This window comes from Ascaphus truei, chromosome 4, assembly GCF_040206685.1.
Source record: "Ascaphus truei isolate aAscTru1 chromosome 4, aAscTru1.hap1, whole genome shotgun sequence".
NCBI classification, from domain to species: domain Eukaryota; kingdom Metazoa; phylum Chordata; class Amphibia; order Anura; family Ascaphidae; genus Ascaphus; species Ascaphus truei.
Window position 1 is genome coordinate 308,261,545 of NC_134486.1, and position 11,980 is coordinate 308,273,524.

The 11,980-nt window shown below is 42.0% G+C and overlaps 1 protein-coding gene across 2 annotated transcripts in view; it reads right to left on the reverse strand.

The window, feature by feature from the left end:
- ECT2L (epithelial cell transforming 2 like) overlaps nucleotides 1–9,867 on the reverse strand; it is a 76,149-nt gene extending 66,282 nt beyond the window's left edge. The window contains exons 1-8 of one of the 2 annotated variants that reach the window (XM_075597794.1): nucleotides 9,765–9,867; nucleotides 9,298–9,490; nucleotides 8,238–8,425; nucleotides 7,199–7,311; nucleotides 6,306–6,468; nucleotides 5,315–5,567; nucleotides 2,979–3,115; nucleotides 501–628 (exon numbers count right to left, since the gene is read on the reverse strand). In XM_075597794.1, coding sequence (XP_075453909.1) covers nucleotides 501–628; nucleotides 2,979–3,115; nucleotides 5,315–5,567; nucleotides 6,306–6,468; nucleotides 7,199–7,311; nucleotides 8,238–8,425; nucleotides 9,298–9,304 — 989 coding nt within the window. In that variant the 5' untranslated portion in view covers nucleotides 9,305–9,490; nucleotides 9,765–9,867. Of the gene's footprint in view, nucleotides 1–500; nucleotides 629–2,978; nucleotides 3,116–5,314; nucleotides 5,568–6,305; nucleotides 6,469–7,198; nucleotides 7,312–8,237; nucleotides 8,426–9,260; nucleotides 9,491–9,764 lie in introns of both variants that reach the window. The other variant, XM_075597795.1, reaches the window with a different exon arrangement.
- Between the last annotated feature and the right edge of the window lie 2,113 nt (nucleotides 9,868–11,980).

The window sequence follows — 11,980 nt, forward strand, 5'->3', positions numbered from 1 at the left end:
CATTTACCTGCCCACGTTTCCAGTCTCTCCAAGTCCTTCTGGAGAGAAATGACACCCTGCTCTGATTCTACTACCTTACACAATTTAGTATCATCAGCAAAGATGGAGACTTTGCTCTCGATCCCAACCTCAAGGTCATTAATAAACAAGTTAAAAAGCCGGGGTCCCAGTACCGATCCCTGAGGTACTCCACTCACAACTTTAGCCCAACCTGAAAAAGTTCCATTTATGACAACCCTCTGTTGTCTGTCCTTTAACCAGTTTTCAATCCAGGTGCATATATTATTACAGAGTCCAATTTGCTTTATTTTGTAAACTAACCCCTTGTGTAGATCCGTATCAAAAGCCTTTGCAAAATCTAAGTAGACCACATCAACTGCATTACCCTGGTCTAAATTCCTACTGTTACACCGGGTACAGCTAGTATATTTTGTTAAGAAGCAGAGAGGCCGGGGATGGTTACGGATTCCTGCTATGACATGCGTTTAAGGATGACATACCTTCTTGGTAATATCTTTATTGACTTCTCCACAAGTTCTTTCTCCAGTGCCAGTCTGAAGCGTGGTGTATGGTTATTTTCATCCAACAGCTGACTTGATAGAGACTTATTTGGGATGCAATTCTGGTCCTGGAAGAATTCACCATGCATTTTTATGTTGACTTAAACGACTTACAGCAGTGTTCGCAAAGGAGATTACAACTAGAGCAATGTGCGACTTGATGACATTTCACTTAATTGTAATTTAATAAGGATCTGGTATTTATGAAGCTGAGGTATACTGTAGAACAGACAACCTGAGGATTTTGTTTGGAGTTCTACCGCTCTAGCACTGACAGGCTAAATACTATTAGCTTCTCCAAGTTAACTGATTAGTTGCTGAGCAAATTATGTTACTACAGTAGTTCTGCAGTAACTATAGACACACTAAAATAACATGACATGTAACCCCACCCAGAACTTGGCGTTTCTTTACCTTTTATTCCACAAAGAGCTCCTATTTATAGGATGTTATGGCTAAGTCACTCCATCAATTTATGTACACTTATGTTCATTAATGCTCCTAATAATTGGGTGGAAACTAAATACCTTATTGCTACAAAATGTTATATTTATCATTACAATTTTTCAAAATTGGAAATTCCTTGTATTTCGATTACTTGCACAATCATCAGTAATACAACAAATACATATTAGATTTATTCCCTACATTCCTAACCTTTCATTCAACATGTTTATCATACCACATTTCAAATTGTAGCACATATGGTTATTTTTGCCACCATGTAACCTTTTTTAGAGTTTACATTTGGAAACAATGACTTTGGTCTAGTTTTCCAGTATTCCAAATGATTGATTTGTGGTTTTATGGTGCACTCTTTATCCCTCATATTTAACCCAAATGCCTTGAGACATCGCACTTTATTGCACCTTCATGTATTTATTATCATTAAAAATAAATTATAATGTGCCAAAATATTCCACACCACTATACAACGGGTGTGAAAGTTACATCAACATTGACTTAAAAAAAATATATATACATTAACATATACTAATTCTCATATGAATAATGATACTGATATATCTAAAGAGGTCATCTCCAAGAAACTTACATTTGAACACTCTCCGCTTTTACAATGTAAGTGATATGGGAGGAGAGCACTATAGGGGTTATTCATTAAACTCCATCCGCATTACTTCAATGTGAGTTTCCGTGCGATAGTGCCCCACTCAGCACCACTAGTTTAGTGAATAACCCCCATGTGTGCTTGGAGTGAAGCTAGCAGCTGAGATGCACTCTTCTTGGCATCAGGTGACAGGCATCTTGTGGAGGAAGCAAGATTTTCATGGCACATGTAAATATATGACGTTGCAAGACAGGCTATTTATTCCGTGGAGAAAGTCTTGGAGATGGATGCAGGAGAGAGTCCAAGAAGTAGAGGTGCATAAAAGGTCTTGGGCGCACATGGGAAAATATTTGTAGATAAGATATATGAAGTTACAGTAGGGTTGACACATTTAAGTTTTTATAACATGGGACGCCGAAATCCAGTATGAAAGTTTGACGTCATAATGAGTGAGGAATGATTTCCAATGCTTCGAGCTGAATGGTATCTCACGCTTGACCGCTATCATCTCTGCTCTTGGCAGAGCATGGAAAGACGCGAGCGGTGGGAGAAAAAGTAACACCTATAGGGGTATTATGAGATGACTAGGCACTTTCCTGACTTTATTATTGTAATAATTTAGTAAGGGGATATCGATCAGAAAGGTAACTACAAAACTCGAGTAGAAATCCATTACTTTTTTATGACTAATTTAATTACAGTAATTTTAAGTTCAGGCATTTCACGTCAAGACACTAAAATACAGGACAATTATACATCCCGACAGACCTTTCCGGGACAACCAGACAAGTCAATAAAATAAGGACAATCCCGTGTATACGGGACATCTGGCAACCCTAACTTAGACTCATGGCGGGTTTTGTTTATGGGAATACATGTATTTAATTCTGGAGGATAGCAGTAGCCAGTGACTAAGGGAAAAGCAGCGTTTGACCATATTGTAAGATAAATGAGCCTGCCCAAAAGCATTTCAGGCCGGAGAACCCATGAAGAGAGAGAAAGAGACGACAGTAATAAAGGTGTGAATTCATATTTTGCTTGATTCTGAGAGAGGAAAGGGGCATGATATAGAATTACTGCACGGGTGGATTCAGTAAGATTTGATGAGTGATTTAGGAGCATAAGCGGGGCTATGCCATACAGGACCCTCCAGCTCTGGAAGACATCTTACGGCAAAGGGGTCTTATGGAATAGCACTGCTTGGTAAATATGGGCCTTAATATGTGGGTTGGTAGCAGTTGAAGATTTCACTATTCATGTGAAGTAGAAGAACATTTACATAAGATTGTATAGATTACAGGCTTATCGGGTTCAGCACAAAAATCAAATACTACATTTATGTCCCTTACCTTAATCAACCACAGAGCAGCTTGTAAAGCAGCCTTATCAGACATGCTCTTCGTCTGGCTTCGTCTTAATCTGGAGCCTAAAAGAGCAGAGGTCCATACTCCACTCATCCAAGGGGGGCGGGTTTTAAAGAGTTCGCCTAAAAACCGAGGCAAGCAAACTGAGCAGAAATACCTCAAAAAGGACAATACATATAACTAACCTTTCTGTGAGTAGGTATATGATGTAAGGGCCCATACTTATTAAGAAGTCTTCTGGTATAAGACATCACTGATTACACCTTATAACTTATTCAAGTCAATGGGTTGTATGGTGTCTCCAGCATCTGAAGGTGTCTTATGGAAGAAGACTCCTTAAAAAGCGCTAGTCCATCCTATAATGAAAGTGAATTAAGAACAGTGACATATTAAATACGTTAAATGTAGCTAATTGCTATATATTTTTGTCAGACCGGTTCATCTGCGCCTGGCAAGAACTTAGTTCTGTCCTCATGGATTCAGAACTACTAGTGTCCACCAGGCTTGACACACAGGTTTAAGGCTAAGATTATACTCATAGCGCACGTGGCACACGTCTGTCCCTCGCGCGAATATGAACTCTGCTTTTGGTCGATGTTCAGGCAATGGGGAGGCATGGCGTAGGCGTGGCCAGGACGTCACATGAGCGGTTCGCCCGTCATTGGCTGAACCGCTCCAAGTGACGCGGACATCCTGCGGCCGTTGCTTAGAAAGACTAAATATTTTGCCTTTCCAAAACGCAGTAGAGACGTCGCGCCCCATCGTGCGCCCCATATGGGCGTTCCCATAGGAATAAGGCATGTTGTTCGCGACGCGCATGCACACGCCGTCACGGCAACTATTACCGCGTCCTAAGACTACAATTCCCAGAGGCATTGCAACGCAGGACTCTCCCACCGGGGGTTTAAATTTACATTTTTAGTTTATATTTGACACCCTTTAGAAATCGACTAGCCAAAGCTGCAGCAAGAGTAGGGGGTGGGGGAATTGTGAGGGAGGAGGGGTAAGGGGGTAAAATTTGAAGAATGGGGAGAGCGATAAAATTGTGAGTGAAGAGGTAAAATTGTAGGAATTACCGCAACCCGTGTGAAGCTGGGCTCTTTAGCTAGTATAGATATATACATATATAGTACATGCAGAAGGGATGTTGCAGCCGTTGGTATGTGCTTCTCCCCCCTGCCCCCCAGACAGCTTCTTAATGCTGGCACACTGAGGAATACTGTCCCAGCTCAGGCAGCAGGAAAAACGTCTCTACTCCCTCTGCACTGTGGAGAGGGGGAGAGCTGACTTCTGGGGTGGTAAGTGGGTGAGGGCCGGGCATGCAGGCGAAGACTTTGAGGGCTGGGTCGCCTATTGCCCACCAATGGCTTAAATGCTCCCTTTCGTATAAACTGAAAAGTTTTGCTGCCTCATACTATAAAACTATTGTTAAATAAGTCATCTATGCTTCTCCTACATATAGTACATGGAAGAAACAGAGTGAAATATTACTGTTTTGCTTCCATACATAGCAATATGGTTATAAGGCTGCTGACTGTTCCTGTGCTATCTTTTTGGTCTGTATTATGACATATCTACCTTGTGATTGGCTAATCTAAGAACCATAGACGATGGTCTGTATTATGACACATCTACCCAGTGATTGGCCAGTTTAAGCCCCAGAGTCATTGCTCTGTGTATTATGACACGCCTACCTAGGCAACCTATAATAACCAACGGTCACCCGTGTTACCTTGCCAGTACAACCAGACTTGTTCTGTTGTGTTGGCTCTCTCATATGTTCCTGTGAATATGCTTGTTTGAGACCTCTGACCATTGGCTTTTTCTTGGTTCTACGCTTCATCTGCTCCTTCGGTATCTCAGATATCTGGCTTGTGGTTTTGAGCCTGACCTCTACCTAACCTCGCTCCTCGCCTGCTCCTTCAGGACCTTCAGGTACCAGATTCTGGTTTGACCCTTTTACTTGTTCCTGACCTTGCGCACTACCTATATTTCTCCAGTACCGTGCTTCAGCAACTGGGATCCTCACCCTGCTTATTCATTACCGCCTACTCTTTGGTTAAGCCTGACAATGGTATGCTAGGGTTAGAAAATATAGTCAATTCATTGACATTTTGGTAAATACCCACATTTCCAACTACACATTATTAAACCCTTTGCCTCCATAAGGTAAATAACACATCGCTTTGTCACTCGGGCAATGACAGGTTAGCTTTGCAGAAAAAACAACCTATCGTAAAAATTTTAAAAAACTCAATGATTTAGTTACTTGGAAATATGTCCAAGGCCCATATGACAGCAAAAGGTTAAATACCACTGACGTTTGTGTAGCGCTAGTTTGTCCCGGAGCATTTTCCGTAGCCACTTCTCCCTGAGCTGTTCTTCTTGCTCCTCTTTCCCTTCCTTGGGCTCGTTCAGCGTGCCATATGTCTCAGCAGCCTCTCTCGGAGTCAGGTAATCTATGCTAGATGCGCACGTGATGTAATGCCTCTTCCAAGCCCCATATTCATTGTCTGGTGGAGTGTACGGCAGGAACCAACCAAACTTGGTACATTTTGGCATCCACAGACAATCCTTTAAAGAGAAAAGAAAAAAGTCTAACCAGTACTCCTTTATAGCATGTTGCAAGATCAAAACTTTAAGCTTAATTTCTTGTGTTCAGATCCAAAAAAGATGTCCCCTGTGCTTGAGATTAAAGAGCATTAAGCCAGTGTAAACAATGCTAAACCAACAGCGCCACAGATTAACATTTGGGAAAATATAAATTCCTTAACAAAGACCATTGTGTAAATAAAGGGTGGGCATATTCATGGGTTTGACATCACACCTTTGTGAAATAGATTGTTGTTGTTTTCATTGTGTTTTTTTTTTTTTTTGCTTTATGAAATGATCAAACTTTTTGAGAAAAAAAAACACTTGAACATTTGCAAAAAGTTCATAGTTTGGTACAGTTGAATCCTGTCATCACCATCATTATCGCCTCCCGTGCTTATTGCCTGAAAATATTAATGAAAGGTAACTAACAGGTTAACATCCAGCATTAAGCAGCTTGGTCTCCTGAATCTGGATTTATACACAGAAAGTGAGGTGAAGGAGCAACAAACAAAAGTGAGATAGTCACAGATAAGCGTGGAAATGGACTGAGGATATATGCTGATTTCCAAATCCAAAACAAAGATTAGGAGGAGCAGGTGATATACGGAACAGGAAAAAAAAGTGAATATCCGATTGGAGAAGAGAATGCCGAGGGAGAAGAAGATAATATAATAACAGTGTGCTGGGTGATCGGGGAGAATATGACTAAACTCAAACCTGCTCGGAGAGGAATTTCCAATGCCAGCTAACTTGTGCAGCGGTACACAGGTCATGAGGACTGAGGAAGGACAGGATGTACAGAGAGATGAACCGAGGCATTACTGTAGTGAAGTCTAGTTTGGTAACAGGAACCTCCTCTGTGAACCAGTCTCGCACAAACCTTTGAAAAGACAGGATGTAAAATTCACTGTATGTGACCTCAAGAAAATGAACTCATCATCTCTAGTAACAGTGGGTTTGGACTGTCAGCTCGCCATGACATGGACAAAGTTACATAGAAAATGGTATCCGATGGGAACTACTTGTCACACCTTGTCTGCCCATAATAATGTTGTACACTTTCAGAAATGTAAATCTTCCACTTTGAAAACAGAAATGTATTGCAATTCCTCCAGTTATAACAACTGCTGGAACTCTCAGCCAACTAAACACAAATACACTTCAGGAGATTAGTGTGGGTCTAGAACAGTAGGGTAGTGGTCCACTCCTTAGGTAAAATAAGCATACCCGCCAAGAGCTCCTTCAGGGCTCAGGACTGAACTCTTGACCTGGGGGATGTGGTGCCCATTGTTAAGTGAGGGGAGTGGTGGCGACTCAAGTTTTTGAGTGTGGGCGTGGGAGTTTAGGGGGGGGGGTCAGGCCGGTAGCCAAACAGAAGAATGATCGGCGACAGGATTGGGAATCGTTGTCGAGAAGAAGGGGCCTCTTCTTATTCTAGGCCCAGGAAGGCTGTGCCAGCTCCCCCCACTTTTGGTGGCCCTGAATATGAGCATGGGGTATTCGAGCTATATCAATATTGAATCATTATACAGTGCATTTTATTGTCAGAGGTTAGAAGCATTCCACCTCCCTCTCAACACAAACGTTTTCCCTACATGTCCCCTACTTACTTCAGCTGTGATTTGCTGCTCCTCATTAGAACAGCATGTAGGAACTGTTTGCGCTGCCTGTCTGTCCACAGGTCAAACCAATGCCCTACAAGGTTAACTCTTTCGTGAAAGAGCTGTAAGCATAAAATAAAGAAGTTATGACAAATGTGTTAGTGTAGAGGGAAGAGTAAGTGGGTGTTATTGTTTTAGCCCAAACAATAGACTTTCTCAAAAAGAATTAAAAACCAATGTAGGGTAAATATGATACCTTTTAATGGGCAACTGCTGTTACAAGAGAATTGCAAACTTTCAGGACCACAGCAGTCCCTTTCTCAGGCAAGTGTAGTAAGTTAATGGTTCAAGATAAGGTCTGATTGAGTCTTCTTCCTTTTGCCATAAGATCACAAAATACGCTGATAAATGTATTTCAAAAAACCTGATAAACTTCTTCAATGGATGCCTATCATTTTAGCTCCTGTTTGTATGTAACCTCTATGTGAAGCTGCTGCTGTGTGCTGAAGAATATTTTAGTTCTGTTCCTTTGGATGCAGATTTATAGTCTTCTCCAGCACAGGGAGATAACATCACAGAATACTGAATAGAGCCGCGTGGTATTGGGAATTTGTTTGGGTGATTGTATGATCCCCGCTTAGGTATTGTAATTCATATTCTAGTTATAAAAATAAATATCCAGTTAAGTTTTCAGTATAGTTCACATTTCATTTCAATTATGTATCTCAAGGGTATGAAAAAATGATATGGAGTTGATGGCCTTTCGGAGGACATGCCAACCGGTCCTGTTGGGAATCTGCCACCTCTCCATACCTTCATTTTAACCATTAAGTACTAGATTGTACATGTACATTCTATTTGGGACCTTTGGGGGCAGATGCAGTGGCCTTTCTGCTCCTTATAAAATATGCTGCATTAACACCTTTTCCTGACTTATCAGGAACTTTATCCTTTGATTCACTGATTATCTTAGTTATGTTTATTCTAGATGGGGCCGAGAGGAAAACATATCTCATAGCTACAGTTCTAAGTAATATTTACAATTTACCTGCTTATTAAATGATTTATTTGCCATTGGTGTCCATGCACTAAATCTTGTCTGACTGCTCATAGCCTGGTCCAAGATGGGTTGGTCGTTGATTGACATCTCTGTCTCCCCTGCCTGGAGTCCCACACTTTCCAGCTGCCATCGCTTTACGCTGTGTGGGCTGTGCCTGAAAGTACCCGCCATGGTTCCTAAAGAGAAGAATGTGCTTATGCAAATGTAATGTATCCCTGTATGAGTACATCTGGTAGAAGATATGAAGCCAAAAAGCAGAGCTATGGTATAGTTTCTGTTGTAACCACTGTTGTCATAGCTAGACCAGTGTACATTTGACCTCACCGCAGTGTGTGTGTGTGTGTGTGTGTGTGTGTGTGTGTGTGTGTGTGTGTGTGTGTGTGTGTGTGTGTGTGTGTGTGTGTGTGTGTGTGTGTGTGTGTGTGTGTGTGTGTGTGTGTGTGTGTGTGTGTGTGTGTGTGTGTGTGTGTGTGTGTGTTTTTTTTTTAATCAAAAAGTTGAAAGACCAATAAAGCTTGTATTCATTAGCAACCATAACTTTCCAGTGTATTTCATCATAAAGAAAAAAATTGTAATTATAAGAACAAATGGAAGCTTATTTTTGGCAGTGACTGTTTGCAAAAATAAGAACTCTTGAGTCATAACTAACCCTATAGCGCTCATATTCAATCTCTCTTTTTAGCGGCAGCACAAGTGACAACCCCATTTCATTTTAAGATGGCACCCCGCATTTATAACATGGGATTTGTGAGGGTAAATAGAAAATGAACATGGCCATGAAAAAATTTATCCAAGATAGCAAAGACACACGGTTGATTTTAGCACAGTATATATGCCCCTATAGTTTCGAGAGAGAAACAATGATAGTATAAGGAGCCTAGTCTCATCACATGAAGGCAAAACACTTCGCAGGCACCGGTCGGTGTGCATGATCCGATGGACAACTACTAGCATTAGCACGTATTCTTCACTAACTCCGATCAGGTTATTGAATGCATATGACAGGCTCACCTCGCTCAACTCCTCGCAGCAGACGCAGCACACTCACTTTGCATCGGGGCGGGGCCGCGATCTATCTCTATGGAAACGAGTCAACAAACGCCGGACACGCCCCTTTCGATTTTCGCACAATGAGACTGAGGTTCCAGGTGACGTCACAATGAGACCTTTTCCTCCTGATGTTCTGATCGCGCTGCTGTCCTGCGGGCGGCTGCAGTGCTGCCAGCCATAGTGTGGGGTCTCTTAACGCTGTAATGTAATCTATTGATTTAAAGTACGGCAGCAACTACCTGCGCTCATTGATGTTGTTGTTAGTGTTGGTGGGTTTATCTTGATGGGAAAACATTTGGGCATGTGGGACAGCAATACATTGGGAATAGTGCACGGGGCTTGTCAGTAACATACATACATTACCATAATGTATAAATATATAACCCCGGGAGGGGGAGCTTTGCCCCTTGTAAATCTGTTATTCTTTATTAAACAAAACATCGTTTGGAGGATTTTATCAAGTACCTTGTGCTCGCTGTAGTCACCCTTGCACTGGCTGTGCTTTTCAACACACCCAACCGGACGCTTGCTAGCTTTAGTTTATCTGTGTTAGGCTGCGGTCCCAGTAACAGCCTGTGCGCACGGCGCGGCGTGCACTGTGCGTGTAAGCACCGCCACCTCAATTGGGCTGGGCCCAGTACGCACCGTCACGCAGAAGGTGCAGCCGCGCCGTGCTGCAGGGTTTTTCCCAACTCAATCAAATTGAGTTTACTCCTAGCGACGGAGGCGTGGCCACGCCCCCACCGGCGGTTCACCCAATGAGGGCGAACCAGCCGCGTGACGTAATGGCCACGCCCCCGCAAATCCCCGACCACGCCCCTTCCCGTCGCAAGCTCCCTTCTCCCTCAGAGACCGCAGATCGCGGTTAGCGCTGTGCACGCGCCGCCCGCCCCCCCGCTGGGCGCGCGTGTCACAGACATTACTGGGACCGCAGCCAAAGTGATAGGAATTATTTTAAACCCTGTAGCTGGAGTAGCAGCAATAAGCAATAACAGCAGGGACTGGAAGGGTGTTTTACGAAAGAAACATGACTTGTTGTACTACACATAGTACCCACAGTACATTTAATTCCATTTAAAGTAATGATCACTACTCAAATATGAATATAGCAGCATAATAATAATAGTGTCCGTCCGTCCGTCCGTCCGTCCGTCCGTATACAGAGTAGAATTACTTTTTAATTTACAGCACCAGAGTAACAATATTATTTTGCTGATCGACAACTGTTGTAATCGTTTTTTTTTTTTTATGTATTTATATTAGGAAGTCTCTCTACCTTTTTTTCAAAGCATAAATATTTGATAAACCTTTCTAAAATGTCTAAATAGCTTTCCCCCAATGTCAAATCAATGTAGAATTAGATTGTAAGCTTTTCGGATCAGGGACTCCTCTTCCAAAATGTTACTTTTATGACTGAAGCACTTATTCCCATGACCTGTTATTTGTATTATTTGTTATTTATATGATTGTCACGTGTATTACTAGTCAAGCGCTATGTAGATTAATGGCGCTATATAAAGACATGCATACTGTACATACATACATGAATAAATAATTTAAACCTGGCACATTATGCATTTAAGCCATTTCAGCCACTTCATAACATGTAATAATGATCACAAATTCTGGGGTAAAGAAAGGAATACACAAAAACATAATGAGACCGTGGAATTACCTGCCTAGAATGTAATGGGGAGTCTTCAGTGAACCTGGTGATGAGGCATTTGCAGACCCTCCAACATTTTGCAGAAATATATAGGTATCACCATAATTCCTCTACTCATGTTGGATGGAGGTACTTCAAACAAGTTCCTATTAAAGTCCCCTAACCTACAGTATACCACAAACAAAACACTTTGGCCCAGATCCCCAAAAGGGTGCCAAGCTTTAGCACCTCTTTACTCCAATCATGTGAATGGGATTAAAGCTTCACACTTATGTGAATCTGGGCCTACATGTTTAATGGTTACAGCTGATCTTACAGGAACTCAAAACATGTAGTGTATCTGCTAGATAGGCACAGTTGGGATGGAGGAGCAGGGTATGCATTAGATGGGTGGACCCAACCGTAGCATGTTAGAAACGGTCACCCAGTCAGCGCTCACTGAGAAGTTGAGCCATTGTTTGTATCCCGCTCACCAATCGTCAATAGCTTCATGCTTCATGTTTAATAGAAGCAATGGCAGTGAGTTCAGACTCCCCTTAACAAGTACTATTTTATTTTCTCTGAATCTTTTTCTTTTTTTTAACTTGCATTATGCAGCAGCCTCTTTTTTTACCCATCATAACTTAACTGTGTGGTAAAACCTATCCCTGCTTCATTTTTGCATAGCCAGTATAACCAACCCCACACTGAAGAGACCCATTAAGATCGAAACAGTCTGTCTGTGGGTGGGTTTACTGGCTATGCGTCTTAACCCTGGCTGTGCTCAAAGCTATGACCACGCAGCAAGCTTAAGCCTATAGGGGAACCATGTTGAATGGGTTTGAAGCAAAAGTTGGCACTGTGTGCTCATTTGCATGTCATTTTCCAGAATCCCTTGCTGCAGTGGAAGTGCTGTGTGCTGGGTGATAATGGTGAAAGGCGGGGTTGCAGACCTGTCTAAGACATGCAAATGAGCATACAGTAATATTTCTATTTGCTATATATATATATATATATATATATATATATATATATA